Source organism: Tachypleus tridentatus, chromosome 1 (genome assembly GCF_004210375.1).
Source record: "Tachypleus tridentatus isolate NWPU-2018 chromosome 1, ASM421037v1, whole genome shotgun sequence".
Lineage (NCBI taxonomy): Eukaryota > Metazoa > Arthropoda > Merostomata > Xiphosura > Limulidae > Tachypleus > Tachypleus tridentatus.
This window is the reverse complement of record NC_134825.1, coordinates 154,484,301-154,509,425: the sequence shown is the minus strand read 5'-3', so window position 1 is coordinate 154,509,425 and position 25,125 is coordinate 154,484,301. Positions and strand designations below refer to the sequence as shown.

The 25,125-nt window shown below is 31.3% G+C and overlaps 1 protein-coding gene across 5 annotated transcripts; it reads left to right on the top strand.

The window, feature by feature from the left end:
* The first annotated feature begins 689 nt into the window (after positions 1 to 689).
* LOC143227951 (diablo IAP-binding mitochondrial protein-like) lies at positions 690 to 24,053 on the top strand. 5 transcript variants are annotated; one of them, XM_076459304.1, is made up of 5 exons: positions 690 to 847; positions 5,055 to 5,175; positions 5,977 to 6,126; positions 18,835 to 18,982; positions 23,586 to 24,053. In XM_076459304.1, the coding sequence occupies exons 1-5, from the start codon at positions 780 to 782 to the stop codon at positions 23,678 to 23,680; spliced, it is 582 nt and encodes a 193-aa protein (XP_076315419.1). In that variant the 5' UTR covers positions 690 to 779; the 3' UTR covers positions 23,681 to 24,053. The 5 variants fall into 5 exon arrangements, with proteins under 5 accessions (XP_076315419.1, XP_076315448.1, XP_076315427.1 ...); XM_076459312.1 differs by having other exon boundaries at positions 691 to 847; positions 18,835 to 18,966; XM_076459319.1 differs by having other exon boundaries at positions 769 to 904.
* Positions 24,054 to 25,125: the final 1,072 nt, after the last annotated feature.

Genomic DNA, 25,125 nt, shown 5'->3' with positions numbered 1-25,125 from the left:
AAGAAACTAAAAAAAGAATTGAGTGTTAAAATATAATAGTCATAATTGTAATATCTTATGACAAGTATAAATAATGTTGTGTATTCCAAAATGTAAACACGGTAAAATTGCTTTATGAACATGATGAACACAGTTGTGACGTGGTTCTTTATTTATTCATTTAACGTCGTTGGAAGATTAAAAAATGTTGCAACTTGTAGGATTAAGTTTTTAAATACTTTTAACTATATTGTACAGTGTAAAATTCAAGTTATTTCTGGAAAGTAGAGAAATATCTAAAGATTCGCTCTTAAAATAATTTTCTATTATTTAACTCAAACTCAACTAAATGACGATTTACGGACCGTCGTGTTTTAGTTTTTTAAGTCGCTTATACTAGAATTTTAGGTCACATTCCTAGAACAATACTTTTGTAACATATCCTTTGAGATTTATAGAACAGTACTTCTAAGCCTTTTCCAATGTCACTCACCCCTGTAAGTTTTTCACTACAGTTCAGTTAATCCAGTTAAAAAAAAAACAAAAAAGTCCTAAATTAAAATGCAAAATTATTTATTATGCATTAAAAATAGACCAAATTACAATGACTATAATATAAAATAAAGAAAAATAAGTGTTTTATAAAAATTACTGACTCAAAACACTCACAGTTTACGTGATTGTCATCACAATTTTAAGCCTATTTCTTTCCAATTCCTAGCTAGCTTTCGGCATTTTAACCGTAACAATTTTTGCACATTTTTAAAATATTTCAAAACAATTATAGAGGTCGCTAAGAAATGGCAACTTCGATAAGCGGCATTAGTTTACGTTGTTTATCATACTTTATTAATAACTTTCAGCAAAGGTGAAGTAGTAACATACTTTTAAAGAAATTTAAAAGATAGATGAGCAGAAGTGATGTGTAAATATAAGTATAAATTTCTTTATATATATTTTCAGAGTTTTTATGATTCTAATTTCGGTGACTGATTCAGTCATACACAGCAGAACATACTTTTTGTACTTGCGTATGCTATACTTGTAAATTGTAATACTGATGAAAAATTATAATGTTATAGGAGGATTTTCTCATAAATTTACAACTAAATTTTGGTATTTTTTTCTTTTTTATATTTCTGTTAACAAATTGCACGGAAATCATCTTTCATTTTAACAGCTTTAGAAATGGTTCTATACATGTTATCATTAAATTTCTTAATATTTAAATAATGTACTCGAAATGTAGCTGGAATGGCATTCGTGCATTTCTTTGGGAACCTTTTTTGTCAATGAATAAAATATATATATAACAAGTTACAACAAAGTGTGTTCAAATTTGACCACAGATAAAGGTTTTAAAACAAAAGTCTAAAACTCAGGCAACCCTGGCTTTTAAAGCTAGAAAACATTTTGTTTCTTTTAATTTATAAAAAACAACAAAGGGTGTTTCAACTGAAACTCTTACTTGTTCCCCTTGTGATTTTACTGAACGAAGTTAACCCTGTTACACTGTTTGAGTTCCTTTCATGTGAAGTAGTATTTTGAAATGGATATATATATGATTTTTAAAGCAAATATTTACATCTGTTTCCTATGAAATTTTGCTTTAGAAAATACAGAAAATTAGTGTACTTTAAATAACAGTCATATATTCATTGCAGTATATTTTCTCAATAGTATATAGAGTATTAAAAGTGATATGGTATTATGCTTAATTGTTTTAGGTGGGGAATAAAAAAGTTAGTAAGAATTCACTATATTAAGCTCATTCCTGACATTAACATTAAATAATCCTTCTCATTTAATTTGATGATTCATTTAATAAATTTTGAAAAATAATTTTAAAAAATTGCCTAAAGAAATGAGGTTGTCAGAATACTCTTCAAAATGCAGTTGTCATGGTGCTCAGAGTGATTTTTACTTGATTTACAAGGAAATCAAGTTTTCTCAGTTTTCACTAGTTTTGTCAGTTGAATCTTCTTATATGTCACTGACTATATTTTTATTTATGTCTGCATTTCATGGAAGTGGCCATGTTTTTTGACACTTTTCAAAGTTCAAGATGTAATTTATAACAAAAGCTGAGTCCTGTGTTATCTGTGAGTGAATTACAGAACTAATAATTCACATGCAGTGTGATGTATAAATGAAAGATATATACATGTATGTCGTGTAATGCAGGAGTATTACCTTGTGATATATATATTTATCCTAATGTGTTTCCCATTTAAAGGATTAACATGGGTTAATGTATACTGTCATTGAACGAATGACTGAATAATCTCAGTGAGATGTATCATCTTTCCCATATTGTATATTTTTATATTATTATTATTGGTGCTAGATGAAGCTTGGTGATATTAACCAAAATTATAATTAAATTGGTTAATGGCACATAAACAGTGAACTAATCAAAATTTAGTGTTTACAGATTTTATTGTTTCTGATTAACTATCCAAGTAATCAAACTAAAATATCTCAAAGGTGTCAACTGACTTTTTTATTTGTTGATTGAGTAATTTCACTTCTGTACTTTCTGTAATAGTGTTAGAGTGAATAATAATACATCCTGTTGCTTAAGCATTAACATGTTATATTTTCTTAACAATGCACTTTAAAGGTTTGTTTCTATCATCTGCCCCAAGCTAACTAATACAAACATAGTTGTAATTAGCTTAGGGTCCACCAGTAAAGAATTACTGCTGCCTGAGTATGATATTCTTTGCTGTTTCTGTGTATAGCTAAATTGAAAAACAGATAAACTAAACCATGATAATAAGATGTGTTATTTTAAGTTGTATTGTATTTGTCATGCACAGTGTAGCAATTTAAAATGATTTTCTATCCTCTGTCAATCTACTCATACCAATCAAAATTCATTGTAATTTGAATTGTTTGGGTGCTGATTTTTGAAATAATTTTAAGTTGTATGGAGATATAGTTTTTGAGATTAGGCAGGTATTTATTTACAGTATGAATATTTCGTTTATATACAACTGATTTTTACTTGAAAATTTACATAGAAAGTGAAAAGGCCTTGTGTCTGCCTCTTTGATATGCATCTTCATTGTGAAACAAATAGTAATATACTAGATATTTTATTCATCTGCTGTTTGTATTAGTTTTAGCAATGTAACTACACATGACTGAATCTAACAAAAACTTCTCATTTAAGTATTTGGGGAGTTGTATTGCTCTGTAATAAACAATAATGTTCAATTCTGGTTTTCATTATTTCACTTGTTCCAGTTATTGTTTACATTTTAATAAACTCTCAATCATCTAACAAAAATTATAATAGGAAATGAAACATTAAACTTAGAAATAATAGAACTGCAATATTAAAGTTCAAGGAAATAAAAATGTTTATTCCAAATGATTAAAGAACGACCATAATTAGGCTACCTTTTAGAATTTTGTGGTTTGTTTTGCTTTAATATCATTCTTTTTATGACTTCAATCTTTTCAAACACTTATAATGAAAGGTGTATATGTAAATATCTTGCAAAATAGCAAAAATGTCAAAAAGAATAGATAAATAGAAGCATTATATGCAATGCCAGAGTCAATAATCTGAGAGTTAATCATACTTTTTAATAACAATATTCTAGGTCCTGTTCTGGCCTTGGAAATATGATTGTCATTCTCAGTTATGTTCAATCTGATGACTGTGGATAATAATGCATTAGTTTTTCCCTACACTACAATTTCAATTAAACTTCTGCAGAGTGTTCTGTGGGGTCAATCTATAGACAACATATTTTGACAAACTTTCCACATTTTGGCATCCTAAACCATATTTAAGCTAATCAAAGACACAAAGGTTCAATGGAGCTGTATAGGGAAAATTAATAAGTACCTAGCTATGGGGATTGCTGTATTCCAGCTTCTTTGGCCATTTTTCTCATGAAATCATCCATTAATCTGAAAGTTTGTATGAGTCTTTATTATATTTAAATCTGTGTTTATTCTCTTTTTAACAGTACCGGATGACAGACAATGGCTTTTGAACTGGAATGCTTTGGTTTTGTAACCACAGCCTTCATTGTTGATGATGATGGTTTGGGATGTGGCTTCAGAGCCCGTTACTAACTTAAGTGTTTTATTGTGTGATCTTTTTTCTTTGGTTCTTTGAAAAATATTGATGGTCCCCTTCATCAAAATTCACCATTCATCCTTTGAATCTTTATTTTTTTGTTTGTCTTCTTTTCCTCTAAATTACTATGACATATACATTCCAAGCATAAGTTTAACAGTGGAAGCATGAAACTGTTGAATAATTGGAGAATAACTGAACCATATGTATAGTTACTGAATATGGTACCATGTTTTGTATTTGAGGTAATACCATTATGTTAATGAAGTAGGCCTGACATGGCCTGGTGGTGACTCACAAAGAGTGGGTCACAAGTTCAAATCCTGTCATATAACATGTTCACTGTTTTAGTCATGGAGACATTATAATTTGATGGACAATTCTACTGTTTGGTTGATAAAGAATAGCCTTGGAGTTGGCAGTGAATAGTATTGACTAGCTGCCTTCCCACTAGGGGTGGTTAGCACAGATAACCTTTTAGTAGTTTTGTAAAAAAATTCAATGAAATAAGCATTAGTATATTCACAGTGTCGTTATCACATGTAGTAAGCCCTTCTGTATTTGATTCTTTGGTAATAGACCTCAATTCATTTTTGAAAAGTATAATAAATCAGGACTCGCTACTACTTTCCATTAAATTACCTGTGCAGTACCTTACTTATCAGTTCCATTCTTCAGGTATGCATTATTAACTTTGTAGTGTGATTGTAATAATTGAAATGCATCCTTAGGTATTTATGTTTGAGTTGATAATTATGAAATCAAGATGAATTTCACACTTTAATGTGCACAATATCAGTTGAATAATAAATTTATATCTGTTAAGTAGTTCTCTAGACATTCTTTTTTTTATCTCAATATTTTCTCCAAATCCTTATTCTGTAGCTGGCCAATAGCAGAGGTAAACCTTGATGTGTGAATTCTTACTTATAATGTTAATTCTGTTCTTATTCTCCCTTCACACTTTTTTTTATAGAATGCTAAGAATGTGTCTTAGAAGTTTCCCAAGACATACAGAATCCATGAAATTTACAAAGTGTGGTACAGTAAATGTGTGTCTTGTAGCCTTTTGTAGCAACATTTCTGAAGAACAAAAGGTAAGTAATCTAGCTCGTATGTAGTAAAATAATGTTAAGTAACAGTGGATGGTTTTATATGAATAAAGCAATCAGGTTTGAAAGAAAATTTTTATTATTAATTTATTCCACATGAAGTGCATCAGTGAATGTTCTCAGATCATGTTTTAAAGAAATTGTGATGTTATAGTATAAGACCATAAGTATTAGTTTGTGTAAAATGGATTTGCTCATGAATAATTTACATATATCAGAGTTCATACAGTTGGAAATAATTTGCCCTTCTGTAATCATTATAGTTATATTTATTAATATGTTTTACTGATTTCAGTTTAAAGTTGATTTAAGATAATGTCGAACAAGATTGTTTTGAAGTATAAATTATATATTTTCTAAGAGTTTTCAGCTGGATTTTATTGTGGTACAGTATTCTATGAGAAGAACATTTAAGAGTGTAGAACTTTAAGTCATTGCACATAAAAGTATTCTAAGACTAAAACATAGTTCATAGTGCCACCATTAGGTCATGGTTGAGTCAGTTTTACTTGTTTGATAAAAGTTTTCACTCCTTTTGGAAAAAGTAAAATTACTTTTTAAAACATCTTATAAGATATTTATCTATTGGATTCAAAGTGCAGGTATTTCAATAATTATGAAGAAAATATTATTTTTACCAAGTACATTTGTTACACTCTCAATAAAAACCATAACATTGTGGATGAAATAAGTACATGCACAACATGATGTTGTGAATGAAATATTCTTGTTGCAGTTTTTTGTCATTCTGAAAGTTTGCTCATATCATTATATTTATTAAGTAAGGATGAAAAAGATGTTTCTGGAAGCAGTTTGAACCCTCTTTCTCATGAATTTCTTATTAAACAAGCATGTGTGTGTATGGTAGAGTCAGCAACCCGTGTGGTTACACACGTGACACAAGCCATTCTCGATGGTCAAGAAGAATATATACAGGTAGGCATAAACAATGTGACTAGAAGATCAAGCTGCTTGTAGTATGGACATTTTATTTTATGATAAGTCTCCTTTTCTGTATAAGAATTAAAATATTTAATTTTCCTATTGATAACTTAAATTTATGAAAGTAGTTTAAACATTTTTTTATAACAACCTTTCCCTGACTGTGTATATTGTTTTATTTCAAAGTTGAGTGTGTCTGTTTAGTGTTAGATGGAGTAAACACTCATTCTTTTATGTTTTGTTATCAAAGAATGTTTGTGTTATCGATGTTTTGTGTTTTTAAGAAAGTAAGCATGTTTCAACCATTTCTAACTGGTTTTTGTAACATTTGACTATTAGTTACCACTCTGTAGGAACTCAAGGAGATAGTTTTATTTCAATAAAACACTCAGATATTAAGTTCATTACTTTGTGCACAGGAACTATTAAGAGACTGAAATTTCACTGTTAAACAACATTTTCACATAATAATTGCAAAATGCAATGTTTTTTCCATAACATCTTCTAGTGCTAAAAACTGTTTAGCAAAAATATGTTTATGCCAAAATCCAAGTAAAAGTTTCCTTTTATATGTCATAGTAGTGCCTCAGATATTATGGAATCACACAACTATTAAATTAGCAACTGATAAAACCTGTTATGCTTCTAATTAATATTATGTTGTGAATTTTGCCATTGTATTAAGATAACAGGCCTGAAATTCAAATGTAATGTCTGATGAGTAAAAATTACCGGTATACTTATACATCAAAATATGAGAACAAATTAGCAGAAAAGTTACATTACATTCAGGCTTTTAATTAAGAGCATTAGGTTAGGAATAGCCTAATGATTTAGTGCTTTAAACTGTGAGTTGAATGAAGAGTGTTTGTTTTGAGATGTCATTGAACACACACAGCTTCTAGCTGTAAGTCAGTCATGAAAATTACAGTTAATCTTATTATTTGATTCAAAGAACTAGACAAAGCCTTTGTGGTGACACTTTTTTGTAGGTGGATTGTTACTGGCTAAATGCTTCTCTCTGGTCAATAGTTTAAGCACATTTGTACCAGAACTGAGGGGATTTCTGATCTGGCTTGTTAGCTCATATGTGCATAAAATGCTAGTCAGGTTGTAAAATTCCACTTCCAGTTTTAAGACAATAAGCTATTTAAATAGTATGCCGAGACTTGTTAGATATGCACAAAATATTCACCCCTGCTTAATGTTGTATTAAGACTGAGGTTTATCATCTTATTAAATATTAACTGTTACAAATGTTTTGTAAACTTTTGATTTTAGATACATTTGTTACATAGAGTTGGTTTTGGAATGATCTCTGAAGGTATAGACTGTCATAGACATCAAGTGGGCAAAGCAATTGAATACAGGATATTGCTTGTTGTTCCTTTTTTTTTTTTAAAGTCCTTTAGAATTAATTATACACATGAGATCTCTATCTCACTGTAACATCATGTTGCTGTACAGCTGGGGAATAATTCCACAATACATCTTTTGAATTATGAAATCATAGCTAATTAAGTGCTTCTCTTTAAAAGTATCATGAAATTAATAGAAATAAGTATTTATAGTCAATTGTCTTGCTTTTCATATTATTCCAGCTATCACAATATTGTGAACTCATACATATGCAGCTGATAAACAGTTTTTTTTTACCATCAGTATGAGCACAGAATTGCTTGTATAACAATTCATTAAGAAATCATAGAATTATTCTCTAATACTGTAGACACTTGTAGGAATAAAGGTATATTTACAGTACAATTTACAGTAGTAAACTTTGAAACTTAACACTGAAAACAAGTAAACATTGCAGGAAATGAGCTGTAAGTTATGCAAAGTAACTGTAAAAGTGAATGTTGACGATATCATTTAGTTTTAGGGTTTTCATTTTCTAAAAGTAAGACAAATAATTATCTATTGATTGAAAAGTTTAAATTTTACTGCCACCACATTCTGGTCAAAATTGAATTAATAAAATTTTTAATACCCATACCAGCTGTTTTGAGATACACATAACAGTTTTGTTATATATAGCATTATGAGCTGTGCTCTACTTATTAAGTATAGTAAGATAATGTATTTAGTGACAGAATCTAAAGAAAGTGATATCATGAAATGTTGCTTGTACTAAACTTATTATATAAAATCTATTTCTCAGTTTTGGGTTAAGGCTTAATGAAGCATATTATTTGTTTACCACACACACATTTATCATAAAATAAATCACTGAGACTGTTCTGAAATACAAAACTGATGTTTAACTAATAGTAGTTTGTGTGAACATAATGAGTGACTTGCATCCTAAAAAAACCTGTTTCATGGTATTTTAACCAAGACTTTTTTTTTTTTAAATGGTTCTTTTGTTGGTAAATCCAGAAATATAAATTTTGAAATTATCCACTCTCCTTTGCACATGGTAGCTCTTTCTGACACTCTACCATTCACAATTAGGCATGCTATTAACTTTGAACAATCTTCCATCTAAATCATATATTTTGATTGATTTGCACTGGTACATTATGTGGCAGTTGCCCTCCACCAATAAGTTAATGTCATCTACTAAAGACTCTCTTCTTTTTTCTCATTCTCCTTGCTCTATCCCTTCATTAATGTTTTTCTTTTTATTTCTTGACTGAAACATTCCACTGTGATCCATGTAGTTTTCTGGGATATCTTTGATCAATCTTTTCTCTTAATTAGACCAGGTTCTTTCACTTATGGTTTTCATGCTAGTTAAGAATTATTCTGAAGTGGTCCTTTTTTCCCCATCTTCCATATTTTTCAGTCCTCCTTTGTTGTTTGCATCTCACTACACTTATTTGCACAAGCTCTTTGGGGTGTTCTTTCATGTTAGGGTCACAGACAGAAGCTACTTGCCATAACTTTTCTCTCACTTCTTTACTCTTCCATCTTGCCCATTTCCATGCATCCTGTCATGTCCCTTGACCCGTGTACCTTAATTCTCTCTCACATTGTGTCTTTCCTCCTCTATACCTATTCTTGCCATCTTCCTTCTGAAAGGACTTTGCCCATCTGGTGAATACCTCCCTTTCTACCTGCTCAGCTTAGGTCCTATGGGGGCACTTCTTGTTGGCAAATATAATAAATTTCATAAATATCAACATTCAATTAACTTCTAAGTTAAAAATAAAATTTCTAGGTATTTGAAATTGTATTAGGTTGTTCAGAAGTAAATGTTGAAATTATCATGATAACATTTAGAAGCTGAATATTAAGTAACTTGTTGTTTGTTGTTTGGTTTAATCCATCATTTGTCGCTTACAAGGTATTTTAATTATCTGCTGTTTCAACTTTACTCAGAGTAAATTTTGCAACCTCCAAGGCAGCATGGACATGAAGGACTTTCATCTGATCTTCCTCTATGACTTCAAAATTAGATTAAAAGCTACCAAAACAACACGGAACATCATCCAGGCATTGGCCATGGATCTGTTACTGAACGTACAATTCAGTGTTGGTTCCAAATGTTTCGACAAGGAGATAGAAGTCTTGAAGACCCTGAAGGTCGTGGAAGGTAGCAATCCTTAGATGAAAACATATTAAGGAAAGCAGTTGATACAGACCCTTGCACAATAGTATGTGAACTTGCAGAAAAACTAGACACAAGCAAATCAAGCATTACCAACCACCTGAGTGCAATTTAGAAAGAGGCAAAAGTTAGCTAAGTGGGTTCCGCATAAGCTGACTAAAGATCAACAAAATTAGTGTTATGAGACCTGCTCTATGCTTCTATTGCAGAACCGAAATGATTCATTTCTTGATTGGATAGTGACATGCAGTGAAAAGTGGATTCTGTACAACAGTTGGAAACCATCTGCACAATGGCTTGGTCACAAAACAGCCCCAAAGCATTTCCCAAAGCCCAAGTTTCACCAAAGAAAGGTCATGGTGGCTGTATGGTGGACTGCATCCAGCATCATTCACTACAACATTTTGAATCCAGGAGAAGCAATTGTAGCGGACAAATGCTGTCAAGAATTGGTTGAAACCCATCAAAGTTGCACAAGAAACAACCAGTTCTGGTCAATTGAAGGGGCTCTATTCTTCATGACAATGCTTGTCCCCACGTGCCAAGTATGATGCTTCAAATATTGAACAGATTGAGAATTGAGGTTCTGCCTCATCCACCTTATTTTTGAGACCTTTCCCTTACATATTTTCAATTTTTTCAAGCACTTTGACAAATTTTTAAACAATAAATGCTTTCAAAACCAGGCAGCTGCAGAAGAAGATTTCAGGGTGTTCATTGACCATAGAAACTCTGATTTCTACAGCAGGAACATAAACAGCATCATTACACATTGGCAAAGGTGTGTTGAAGCAAATGGTGCTTACTTTGATTAAAGCATGTTTTACAACACTGGTTTATACTTTTCCAAACTTTGCTGTTCAAAAACAACATTTGTTTCTGGACAGCCTAATAATACATAATGTGTGTAACAAAATAAATTGGAAACTCATTCAGGATAAATTTTAATATATAACAGTAATTCCTGCTTAGATCTTCTACATTATCTTTCATTCTTTTGTTCCCACTATAGAGATGAAGTTTTCTGGTACATATATCCATGCCCATTTCAGGTTCTACTTTCCATAGACTATCATGATAAAAATAAATACCAGGGGAGTGCCTGCCCACTTACCTGATTCATGCATATTGGTTTTTCAAAATAAGTCTTGTGGTAGGCCATTTTATTTTCTCCAGTAAAAGATAAATGCAGTGGATAGATCTGACTTGGTCTGAGTACCCTACTGTAGTTTTTGCAGTGCAAATACCCCTTCCTGTTATTAAGTGGAACATGGAAAATTTTTTGCATCTAGTTTCTAGATGTTGAGCTGGTCAACTTGAAGAGTTCCTCACCAGTTATGCAATTCATCCAGAAATAATCTAAACAGGCAGCTGAGTGCATTGTGTGAAGAAGGACAGATTTATCCATGTCATTGTTGTGCAGGTTACTCCTATTCTATTGTGTGTTAATTTCCCAGTGTTTTTGACCAGGTGAGTGGGGCAAAATGTTCTTTTCAGGAGACAGGAAGGAACCTAACCTTCATTCCTGTATATAAAATGAGAAACTTGTACAGCACCTACCAAACCAGTCTGATTATTATCGCAGCCATACTACTCTTCATGTCGATCCTGTGTGTTTTATGCAAAAGTTTGGTTAGTTACATGTTTTTTCTGCACATCACTGCAACACAATGGATTATTTTTGTCTTCCTCCTTTCATGCTTTCACATGGGTGAAAAATATACCTTACCTGAGAAGGATGCCATGTCCTACAAATGTTGCCTATCTAGTAAGCCCTTGCTGTCAAGCATGATGTTCCATTGGCTTTCTCCATTTGAATGGAGGCTCTTGTAGGTTTCATGTTTGTACAAGCCCCTCCACCACGTCACTATGAAATTTTAATTACAATGTGCAGAGAAGCAAGTAAATAGTTTCTGAAGTTCATATATTCCTCACTTAAAAATGTATTTCTGATAGGTACTTCTTCTGCCACCTTCCCATCTTATTATCAGTTCACATTATTCTTGCCTTATCTTAGAATGAAGCTAATTTTAAGTGTAAGTGCTTATAGGGATTAACTGCACATGGAGGATTGATCTGTTGTAGAGGGCTATTGTCACATGTTGATTACATCATGTACTAGTGCAGTTCATTTGAAAAATGTGTTTTATGTAGGAGATAATTTTAGGCTTTTGGTGTGTGCAAAATCTCAACTGCAAGTGTATGAGAAATAACTGTTGAGTGTAGAGAGTAGGTGTCTGTTGGAAATGTATGTTCAGAAAATGTAAACTTTAAGACACAAGGGAAAAAATAGTTTCAATGATGCTTGAATTATTTTGCCTCACAATTGAATTTATTTTAACTTCAGATATGTAACCTCAGTTGAGTTTATGGAGATTTAAAAAAATTTCAATGTGCAATATGCTAAACTTCAAGTAAGAAGCCAAAACCAATAAAAGCTAGTACTTAATGTAAAGGGTGTATATCAGTATTAAAATATTTAAACAACAAAAATAATTTGAAGACTATTTTCTTTGAATTTATAAGACAAACAACAATTTGCAAGTTCAGCTAATCTGATTGAATTCTGTCCTTGGTTTTTGAATGGGTGATTACATCAGTGATGTCAAGAAAACCCACTTGTAGAGAAATATATACGCAAAAAATGGCTCATTTGGGTTGAGAGAATATTTTACATATGGGTGATTATATGAGTCACCTGAATTCTCTCCAATACACTTCAGTTATTTGATATTTGTAAAATTTAGTTTCCCTAGCAAGTTAAGATTTAATAACTATTTTTCATACTTTGAGCAGTTTTTGTAGTTGTTGTTTTAACAAAAATTTTGTTCTGTCAGTAATACTAGAACTCAGGTTCAGTGGAGTCAGTAATACTAGAACTCAGGTTCAGTGGAGTCAGTAATACCAGAACTCAGGTTCAGTGGAGTCAGTAATACTAGAACTCAGGATCAGTGGAGTCAGTAATACTAGAACTCAGGTTCAGTGGAGTCAGTAATACTAGAACTCAGGTTCAGTGGAGTCAGTAATACTAGAACTCAGGATCAGTGGAGTCAGTAATACTAGAACTCAGGTTCAGTGGAGTCAGTAATACTAGAACTCAGGTTCAGTGGAGTCAGTAATACTAGAACTCAGGTTCAGTGGAGTCAGTAATACTAGAACTCAGGATCAGTGGAGTCAGTAATACTAGAACTCAGGATCAGTGGAGTAACTTTAATGTCTTTCAATACTTGTAACTGTTTTCTAACTTTTAAATATGGCTAATGAAGTTTTAACAGCTTTGTAAAAACTACATGGTGATTATTAAATCAAGTAAAGGTAATGTGTAGTTATTCTGGGTAAAACAGAATATTTATGTAAAGTTGATGATATCTGGGATGTGAACAATGTCTCACCAGGATTTTTTTTAAAAAAAGGACAATGTTTCACCCAAATATTATGTAGTTTACTTTTTTATTAATTTTTTGAAGACATCTTGAGACTTTGTTTGTAAACTTAGGTTTGTTTCAAAAGTGAGAACTGAATTATATAAGGAAAATTATTTTAAAAAATTGTTTGTTTCTAGGTGATAATCTAATTAGATAGGTAATTTGGTAATTACAGCTTGTATGTTTCAAGATGAGAAAATACACATTGTTGTAATAAATTTGGTACTTGGTTGCATAAAATTACCATCTCATTAGAAAGAAATATCTCTAATTCAATAAAACAATTGTCAAACAAATTTTTCAGTTAAATACAAGAGACTAGAAATTTAAAAAAAATATTGGAAAGTACAATAGGCATCCAAAAAAAAACAGTTTTGTTTGAAACAAAACAAAAATATGACAATTCAATTCACATAAAGAAAAACTTGGAGTGATTAACCACATTGAACCATCATTCAAAACACTTCTTGAATATTTATAAAAAATTAGAGAAATGTTGGTGGTCGACTTTATTTGATTACCACAATCAAGTCTTATAGTTCTAACTGTTCACAAAGTATAGTATTTCCTGTAATATTACATAATAATTATTTTTGTAATGTAAAATATAAGAAATAAATAAAATAATAAAACCATCTAATTTATTTCTGTAATTTTTTGCTCTGATGAGACACTTTATTGGATTGAGTAACATCTATAATTATTTAACTGGATTTATAAAGCTCGATTAAGATCATACTAACTTTGAATAAATAAGATTATAAAGATATCTATTGAACTGAAAGAATGATTTGCTGAGGCACAATATTCAGAAATTAGACTATATGGTAGTCAGTTATCAGTACTTTTTATTTGCAGACTTCCCTAAAAATACACAAAGGACAATTCCCAATAAGATTTATATTTTCATTTAATGCAATTGATAATTATTTTGCAGAAGGTTTTCTTTCAGCTGTTCTCCTGAAAATATGTACTTCTAATTAATAAATGTTGAAAGACAGTTTTGAATTTTTTAATGAAATTAAAAATGCAAGGTTTATTGTGCTAATCTTTATATTTAGTACTTGGCCTTTATTTTCAATGACAATTTTAATGAATTTTGCATCTAAAAATCACACTTTTAGTTCAATAGGTAAGTTCTAATGATAAAACTGATCGTGTAGCTTTGGGTTATGTCTAAAGTGGCTCTTTCTATAGTTAATATTTTTTCCTTTTTTCCTGGAATATAAGGCATGGCATGGCCTAATGGTTAGGATGCTTGATTCATGATGTACAAGTCCTGAAATCTAAACATGATAATTTGCATGCTTACCCTTTTAACTGTGTGGGGCATTATACTGTGACATTCAAACTTGCTATTCATTAATAGAGAGTACCCAAAAAATTAGTGATGGATGATGTTGACTAGCTGCCTTCCTTCTTGTTCATTACTTCAAATTAGGAATGGTTAGGAGCAAGACCTTCAGTAAATTTTATGAAACCAACAACAAAGACATGATAAACAATGGTTGGATAATTTTTCATAGTTGTTTTAAACCATAATATATTTGGTGTAAGTTAATTGTACATCTGTTATTAAGAACCTGAGCCACATTACTCAGTTTTTGGACTAGTTGAACATTAAATATTAAAGTATTAGATTTACTTTTTAACATCATAAAGACCACATACTTGCACTTTGAGATACAGTGATTCATATTTATGATGATAATGTTGAATGAGAAGTTTATCATAAAAAAACGTTACTGGCACAGTTATATACCAACCATCTAAGAAAATCAGGCTAATATTTCAGTTCATCTTGTTTATAATATCTCAGTTGCTTATGACTTTTTGCATAAATAACTTTGTAACATTAGATATTTTCTGTGCAAAAATGACTTTCTTATTTACTCGATTAGTTGAATAATTTGGATGTTTTTTTTAACAAATAAAACTAGTAAACTATTGATTCAAGAAGTTCATGAGTGTCCAGCTTATGTAATCTCATCATATATTTAAAAGTATTTTTTGTATATTAAAAAAATCCAGCTCCTTACGTTGTACATTTACAATGTATCTTTTAAATCTGGATATTGTTTGCAGTATTTCTTCACTGAATACATAAAATCTAGTTTATCAGTTTCTTTGTTCTTGTTGCAAGCAAGGCTACATTGGTTTTTCTGTAAGAAATCTGTTGATGTGGATGAAATAACATTTAAGAACAACAGATATATCAAGTGCATTGGAAGATACCCTAAGTGAATGTGAGATGTTCATCCATTCAAATTATTTAAGATCTGAACAGGACCTAATGAAAAACAAAATTTCTGCATAAAAGAGAGTTTGTTCAATCATAAACTGAATCCAAAACTCAAGAAGGGTAGTTCAGCTTATAAACTGTGGCTTGCTTTATGAGTAAAATATTTAGACAAAAACAATGTTTTACACTAGTATAACATGTTTTTACATATAATTTTCATATTTAGTTTTATGACTTTTATTAAAAAATATTTTGGTTTCTCAGCTATTTTTAATAGACACGAAACACCCAGTTTACTTTTGAAATCCAAATGAGGTTACAGAAAAAACAAACGAACTTACTTAACAATGACTTTAATACCTATGTTGTTGGACCTACTTAACTTTTCAAAATGCTAAATTATAAACAAGAATATTATTAATATTAATTATTGGGATATCTACGAGGTTGGTGTTACTTACACATTTGTTTGAACTTGTAGTTTTAGACATTAAAACGAGAAAATATGTACAGTTCATATGTATTATCAAGACTTTTTAAATTTTGTATTATACAACAGTGTCATATGAAAACAGCTACTAGAAAATAAAAGGTTGAATCTGTTATCAGAGAAGAGTTTTGAACTAAAGATACTGCTATAATATGTTCTGTCTTTGGGTGGGTTTTTTTGCATTATTTGGAAATAGTAATAAGTTTAGTTTGTGTAACAATAACACGTCAATTTTTTTCTTCAATAAGCAATTGCACAGCCACATTTACTAATTGGCCTAATTTTGTCAATAATTTGTTTTACATAAACTTCAAAACTAATGTAAGTTTATCTGAATTATAGGTTTGATCAATAAACATACTAGTTCAATTAATTTAATCATCATTTATTACTCACATCTTTCCTGAATATCAACATACAGTCCTGTGCAAAATTTAGAACACCCTATGAAAGCCTGTGTATTTTTGTAACATTTCTGAATATATAGATATTTTATCTCAATTTTAACAATACTGAGAAATTATAGGAATATAACTAAACAATTAAAACTGAAGAAAAGACTTTTCAAGATCTTCTGTAAATGTAATTTGACAAAAATGCATATTCTAACTGAGGAAATAGTTATGACACCCCAACATTTATACCCACATAAAATGGCTCAACTCATACACAGGTGTATCACACCAGGTGCACGTGATTAGAAGATTGTTACTCAGCATTGTAAATGAGGCTTGCCATTTTTAAACCTCAGACATTTAGTTTGGTGTGCTCCTGACTGTTGAAGTGTGAGTGTGCACCATGGTGAGAGCAAAAGAGCTGTCTGAGGCCTTCAGAAAGAAAATTGTAGTAACTTATGAGTTTGGTAAGGGATTTAAAAAGATCTCAAAAGAGTTTGAAATCAGCCATTCCACTGTCTGGAAAATAGTCAACAAGTGGAGGGCTTTCAAAACAACTGCCAACATGCCCAGATCTGGTCGTCAAAGCAAGTTCACCCTGAGAGCAGACTGCAAGATGCTAAAAGAGGTCTCCAAAAACCCTAACATGTCATCACAGACCTACAACAGGCTCTGGCTACTATTGATGTGAAAGTGCATGCCTCTACAATCAGAAAGAGACTGCACAAGTTTAACTTGCATGGGAGGTGTGCAAGGAGGAAACCTTTGCTCTCTAAGAGAAACATCAAGGCCAGACTGAAGTTTGCCAGAGAGAATGTAGACAAAGACCAGGACTTCTGCAATAATATTCTTTGGACAGATGAGTCCAAAATTGAATTATTTGGACATCAGAACAGAGGACATGTTTGGCATAAACCAAATACAGCATTCCAGGAAAAGAACCTCATACCAACTGTGAAGCATGGAGGTGGAAGTGTCATGGTTTGGGGCTGCTTTGCTGCAGCAGAACCTGGACAGCTCACAATCATAAAATCTACCATGAATTCTACTGTGTTTGAAGGTGCTTAAGGATCATGTGAGACCATCTGTAAGAAAATTAAAGCTGAAGTGGAACTGGACCCTGCAACACGACAATGACCTAAAACATACCAGTAAATCCACCAAGGACTGGCTGAAAACTAAGAAATGTAGACTCCTGGAATGGCTGAGTCAAAGCCCAAATCTTAATCCCATTGAGATGCTGTGGGGTGACTTGAAATGGGCTGTACATGCAAGAAACCCCTCAAACATCTCACAGCTGACAAAATTCTGCATTGAGGAGTGGGGCAAATTTTCTTCAGACCGATGTCAGAGCCTGGTTGATGGCTACAAGAAGCATCTCACTGCAGATATTTCAGCCAAATGGGGTAACACTATCTATTAGGGAGTAGGGTGTCCTAACTTTTCTCCTCAGTGCGAATATGCATTTTTGTAACATGACATTTACAGAAGATCTTGAAAAGTCGTTTCTTCAGTTTTAGTTGTTTAGTTATATTTCTATAATCTCTCAGTTTTGTTAAAATTGAGATTATATATCTATATATTCAAAAATGTTACAAAAACACACAGGCTTTCATAGGGTGTCCTAATTTTTTCACATGACTGTATATCATAAATCTTCTTTTTAACTTATATTATCTTAATGTCATGCACCCTTTAACAAAGACACAAGTTAAAACATATATCATAAATCTTCTTTTTAACTTATATTATCTTAATGTCATGCACCCTTTAACAAAGACATAAGTTAAAACATATATCATAGATTTTCTTTTTAACTTGTATCATCTTAATGTCATGCACCCTTTAACAAAGACACAAGTTAAAACATTGAAAATATAGCTTGCAAAATAGAATTAAATAGACGTTCTTGTACTTTGGGGGTCTTATTTGTGTCTAATAATACACAGATTAATAGAACATTCATAAAATATATGAAATGGTGTGGAAAAAAATTACCAAAATACCCATAATGGTGGTTATAGCTCATATTCAAAGGAAGCACAATTTTTCAGATGAATTATTGGAGCTGTTAGTTTGCAGTAAACTCTTTTTTATAATAATTTTGAGGTAAAGTGAATTATGATTATTTTTTTTATGAAGTATTAATTGGAATAGCTATTGTTTCTATTCTAAAAACTCCCTCTTTTGTGTGTGTAACTAATTTTGTGTCAGGCATTTGACATATTGTATACATTGTATATAGAAGAAATATACAATTGTACTACTAAAGTAAATAAAATTGAGTACATGTGATTCTGTACGGTTTTTCAAACAAACATTTCTGGGAAATAATTAGGTTTATCAAGGAAAGAAAACATTTTTTAATAAAGTATAATACATACATATATATATTGCTGTGTGTTTTAATACTGATTAAATCTACAGTATGTTGCATAGTTTTAATATTAATGTTGCATTGTAATGTGTCTAATTGTGATGTGTAAGACATATTAATAAGTGCTATTACAGACAGATTTGAGTTTCATGCACTGTTTAATGTTAGTTACTATCATATGTAAGTCACTCTTAGATATTTTGTTCACAAAAACTTGCAGGCATTGGAGAAGCTGTTATCTTTGATGGAATACAATATTGGTGTTCCTGTTAATCCAATAAAAGAAGATGATATTTGGCAGGATATTATTGCAGCTAGATCAGAAGTTCAGGAGAAGAACAAAAAACTTGTTGTAAGAAAAAAAAGGGGTAGTCATGGCTTCTTAACCAAATGTTTCTTATGCTCATTGTTATTGAATTCTTTTGATTGATACTGTAAAATGTAATTGTTATAAAGTAGAATATAAATGATACTTTTATGAAAACCTTCAGAATGTTACCAGTGCTTTTACAATAGAACATTTTGGTTAATTTCTGATAGATTTTTAGAATGTATTTTCATAAGAAATTACTACTCATGCAAGACCTAATAAACCGTCATAAATTAACAAGTGAAGTGGTGCAGACTACATTTTGTTTCATCATCTACTGGAAGTGTTATGGCAGTTTTAGTTCTATAGCATGCAGTAAATCTTCATTGTTTTTAATATTTAATTTTGCGTAAAGCTCTTACTACACTTCTCAGTAACAGTACAAACTGTTCTGATTCATCTTTTATTAATTAATTTCAAGTCTAGTAATTGCTTTACCAGTTTTGTATATGCCATTAATTCAGGGCTTCACACTGATAAAACTAGCCTAATAGATTGGGACAAGTAAAAAACATGTTCACACTAATTGCCAATATGACACACTAGACCAATGACTTAATATTTGTTTTATTTTTTTACTTTCTTATTTACTTGTATATTTATTTTCTAACTTTTTCATAACAAAATGGTGATAATTACTTTCTCAAACTCAGCATGCTCAAATTTTATTTCTGAAAGTAGAAAAGGACATAACTTAATGGCAAATAAGAACAATTTTTTTTCTTTGAATCAGTGTAGGTATACTCTTCACTATATTATTTCAAAGATACTATAACACAGTATCATACCAATCCCCAGCATATTTGAAACCTTGTATACTGTGTGCAACTACCAAGTATTCTTCCTTTGTTAAATGAGACCATAGAAAATATTTAGGTTTTCCAGTACAGAGGAAGTAGAACTGTATAACACTATAGTGGAATGTTTCAGTTAAAATAACTTGGGTTAATTTTGGTATGTTCTTCATGAAGATTTATTAACATAACCCTATTCATTCATCTTGACTGTTCCACCACATAAACTAAACTAAATCTATTAAATAAATTAAAAGAAAACATCTTAAATTCAGATTTTATCATTTGTATACTTACCAAGCTTTCTCTTAAATTCAGTTAAATTTACTGCCTCCACAACATTTGAAGGCAACCCCTTCCAAAGCTGACCACTTTGTTACAAAAATAAAACTGTCTTAGCTGAAGATGGTTTCTATTCTGTCAAAATTTGTACTTGTGTCCCTTAGTCCCACTATTCTTACTGTTAAGTCTGAAAAAAGTATGATGCATCAACATTATCAGTTCTTTTTACAATTTTAAACACCTCAATCAGATCCCCCCTCCAAAAACTAATTTTTTTCAAGAGAAAACAATTTGAGAGATTTCAGGCTTTCCTCATATGGCAACCTTTCCATCCCAGGTATGATTCTATTAACCCTTCTCTAAACCATATCCAACAATTCATTGTCTTTTCTAAGGTAAAGAGGCCTGAGAGGGTCGCAGGTTTGAATCCCCACCACACCAAACATGCTCGCCCTTTCAGCCATGGGGGAATTATAATGAGATGGTCAATCCCACTATTTGTTGATAAAAGAGTAGCCCAATAGTTGGCAGTAGTTGGTGATGACTAACTGCCTTCCCTCTAGTCTTATACTGCTAAATTAGGGACAGCTAGCACAGATAGCCCTTGTATAGCTTTGCGTGAAATTTAAACCAAAAATAAACCTTAAGATAAGGAGCCTAAGACTGAATACAATATTCCAAATGTGGCCTAACCAGTGGCATATGTAATGAAATTATAACCTCTTTAGACTTGTATTCAATATTTCTGTAGTTACATTGCTTGGATGACTTTACAGACTGATCAACTATTATGCCAAGATCCCTTTCTTTTTTGTGACACTGTTATTGTTAATCCCATCCTAATTATACTTATTATTTAAATTATGATAGCCTTCATGCATTATCTTGCATTTATTATAATTAAAATCCATTTGCCATTTATTTACCCAACCCACAAAATGATCTAAATCCTTTTGTAAATCAGCAGTATTCTCTTCACAGCTAGCAACATCTAATACCTTATTGTCATCTGTAAATGTAAATAATTTATTGACCATGTATGTCACTGATGTAAATCAAAAAAGGGCAAAGGTTTAAGGCTGATCCATGAGGTACCACACTTGTGATATTAATCCAGTTTGATTGAACACCATTTGTAACAACCCTCTGCTGTTTCCCATCAAGCCACTCTTTTGTTCAATTTGTTAACTTATTCCACACAACTACAGAAATAGTTTTTACAAACTTTGTGTGGCACCTTGTCAAATGCTTTCTAAAAATCCAGATACACTAAATATACACTCTTATTTTCATCTACACAAGCAGTATTCTTTTCAAAGAATGTCAAAAGAATTGTAAAGCAAAATTTTCTATTAATGAAACTATGTTGACTATCCAATAAAATTCTAAACTTTGTTAAATGAGTTTGTAAAACATCTTTTATCAGACTCTGCAACTTTTCCTACAAATATTGTAAGATCTATAATTACTGGGACAATTTTTATCACCTCCAGTGAAAAGAGGAGTTACATTAACTAACTTTCATTCCTCTGGTACCTGCTCACTATTCAAGGACCAATAATAAATAGTTGCAAGTGACTCACATAATCTCTTCTGTGAGGAAATAATTTTTGGCCTAGGTGCTTTATCATTTCTGAAACTTTCTAATTTTTCCTTAATCAGCTCATAATTAATGCAGTATAGTTCGATCTAGCTTCTATCTGTCAACTGTTCAAGATGTGGAATACTTCTTAAATCTTCATTAGTAAAACCAAAAAAAATAAAAGCAAAATTTAATAGCCTAAACAGCTAATAATAATCAGATATGAACCATCCTTTATCATCCCTTTAGGGTTATACCATCATTCTACATTTTGTTTACCCTTAATGTATGTAAATAAATCCTTACTGTTAATTTGTGCATTTTCAACCAAACTTTTCTCATACATTCTTTTTGATCTTCTAAGTCCCTCTATCAACAATTTTCCTAATCTTCTATTATATTTTAAATCCATTGTCATACAGACTGACAACCTCTTGTTCTTATTAATCATCTCCTTTGACCTAGTTTTCTCTACATCATTAGCTCCTACATGCACCACAACAACTTTATCTCTGCTAGCCCTCTTTATTATATCTCTTTTTTTTTTCTGTTAGTCATATTCTTCACTTGTGTCCATATGATCTGATTCTTTATTCCTTATTTGTCCCACAGACTATCCTATTCACATACATTGTCAAGGAATCACCTGTAACTCTATCACCCACATCCTTCTATGACTCTTTTGTTTTCCTTTTTTCTAATAGTTCCTTATCTGCATAAGCCAAGTAGAATAAACTCATTACAATTAAATTCTTTAGTTTTTACTCCAGTAGTACTATTTTTAGCTTCCCAAAAGTCACTGTTTGCTTATGTATCCCTTGCATGTAAAAGCTTAAACTGCTCCTGTCCTCCTGCTATCACTTCCCACAGTCTGCACTTCTCTTTGTCTATTGCTTCTACTCTCATTATAATAGCCTCCAACTCCTCCTCTAACCAATAAATTTGACATACAAAATGCACATCTTTGTTACCAGCTTCCTCAAAAGTATATGCCAGTCCAGAATCAGCTTGAAGGTTGATCAACGTTGCCTAACACACTTGGGCAAAAGAGATAATATGGATGTCATCTCTAAGTTTGGTGGTTCAGAGTGAAGATATACATTTTAAAGGACTGTTGCACTGCATAGTGGTCTATAAGTATGTAACCTAACATGTACCAAATGCAGAAAGTTGAAACTTGTAATAAGGATTGCCTGTTCAGCTTTATTTTGCAATTGGAAATTTTTGTAATTTTATTTTTAATAACTTCCATGGAAACAGTTTTAGAGTTTTTGCAAATTAATTTTTGAAAGTAAACATATAAGAAAAACAGATTTTCATTGTTTGTGTACAGGTAGTTGTTTTAGCAGACAATTCCTTGTCTAGTGGTCTATTCTGTTTTTACCTTTTTTAATGCTGTCTTTTTCATAAACACTTATGTTTTACTACAAAGACTAAAGTTTGACAAATTTGAAATACAATTATTTTTAGTAAAATAAATGTAAGAAACTTTGTATTTCTTATTAACTTGAGTTTTAATTTTACTGAATATATTCAAAGCATTTAAATTGTAAGATATTTTATATGTTACTAGTAACAGTATTAAAGCTATTGAGTTTTTGATGAGCCTATTAGACCATTTGTCCAAAGATCTTATAATTTTGATATTTTCTTTTTAAAATTCCATACATTACTTAAATAGCATATTCCATTGAATATTTATACACATCAAACATATGTCACCTTAATAATTTGAACTTACACATTACATTCCCCCTAGCAGCTCAGCAGTAAGTCTGAGGGCTTATAATGCTAAAATTAGGTTTTAATTTCCCTGGTGGGTAAAGTACAGATATTCTACTGTGTTTCTGATGTAAAACTAGTACTCACTAAATAATAATAGTTATTTCTTAAATGCTAATCTTTGTTTCACTTTAATCCAAATCTCTGTGATATGTTTTTAGGACCTTCAGAGCAAGATGATGTCTGTGGAAAATCTAATCAACTCCAGCTGCAGAGACTGCCTTTAATGCTGGTGCAGAGTATGCTGGCATCGTAGCCAATGAGCATCTACTTTCTGCCAAACAACAAATCAGATTATCAGAGTCAAAACTCAGGGATCTTGAAGCTGAAGTATTGCGACTTCAAAAACAGGCTGTTAGTGAAACTTCTAGTGCTTACCAAACAGAAAGTGACAATAATGTGAATGAACCACAGACAGATCTTAAGGGAAATAATAATTTAAAGGAATGAAAAACTACGTTCACAAAATCTTTTAAGCAAATGTTCTGGCTTAGATCATACTTTTGTCAAATAATAATAATTTTTGGTTTTACAAACTAGCCATATAAAAAGAGAATTCTGTGTAAAATTAACAAAAGAACTTTGTATAATAAACATTGGAATTTCCATTATTTTCAAGTGTAGCAAAATATTGTTTAATTATTTTGGCTTAAAAGGATTACAATACATCACTAATTCTATGTGAAAAGCTAAAGCTTTTTTTTTTTTTTTTTCAAAGTCACTTAAGCATTTGTTTTGTTCCCGATATCATTGTTAACAGACACTAAGTAGAAAATTAATACAGTTATTAATAGGCTCTTTTTTCAATGTATTTTCTTTCTGATTAACAAAATGTTACACAAACGTTTTTCTGAGTCCCAACATCTCACATAAATATGTTTTTAAAATTTTTCGAATGTGGTTTTTTTAAAATCTATTTAGCAATACACACACATCCTGTAATTCCACAATCAGATAACTTGAAAGTAAATAATAAAACTATTTTACAAAAAGAGGATTATTTCAAAAATTTCAAGAACAATTTCAAAGAAGTGCAAATATATATTTTCCTTGTAGGTCAGTGGTAAGTTTATACACTTACGATATTTCAATTTCTCAATGTGAGCAGAGTACAAATAGCCCTTGGCCCGGCATGGCCAAGCGTGTTAAGGCATGCGACTCGTAATCTGAGGGTCGCGGGTTCGCATCCCCGTAGCGCCAAATATGCTCGCCCTTTCAGCCGTGGGGGCGTTATAATGTGACGGTCAATCCCACTATTCGTTGGTAAAAGAGTAGCCCAAGAGTTGGCGGTGGGTGATGATGACTAGCTGCCTTCCCTCTTGTCTTACACTGCTAAATTAGGGACGGCTAGCACAGATAGCCCTCGAGTAGCTTTGTGCAAAATTAAAAAAAACAAACAAATAGCTCATTGCATAGCTGTGAGGTTAAACAACCCAGACAGTCTATAAGGTATTGTAGAAAAAAAAAATATTGCTAATAAAATCATAATGTAGGATTATGTGGATTTACTTATCCATAAAAGATAGGGAGAATATATGGATTTAAAACAAATTTTCCCGAGAAGGGCTTATCTACATACAATTTTATAAAGGTAAATTTTAAAACTTATTATATATTTAATAATGGCTACTCTTTAAAAAATAAACAGTTTCCTGTTAACTTTTTTGACTACATTTTAATAAAATGTTATTAAAGGGAACG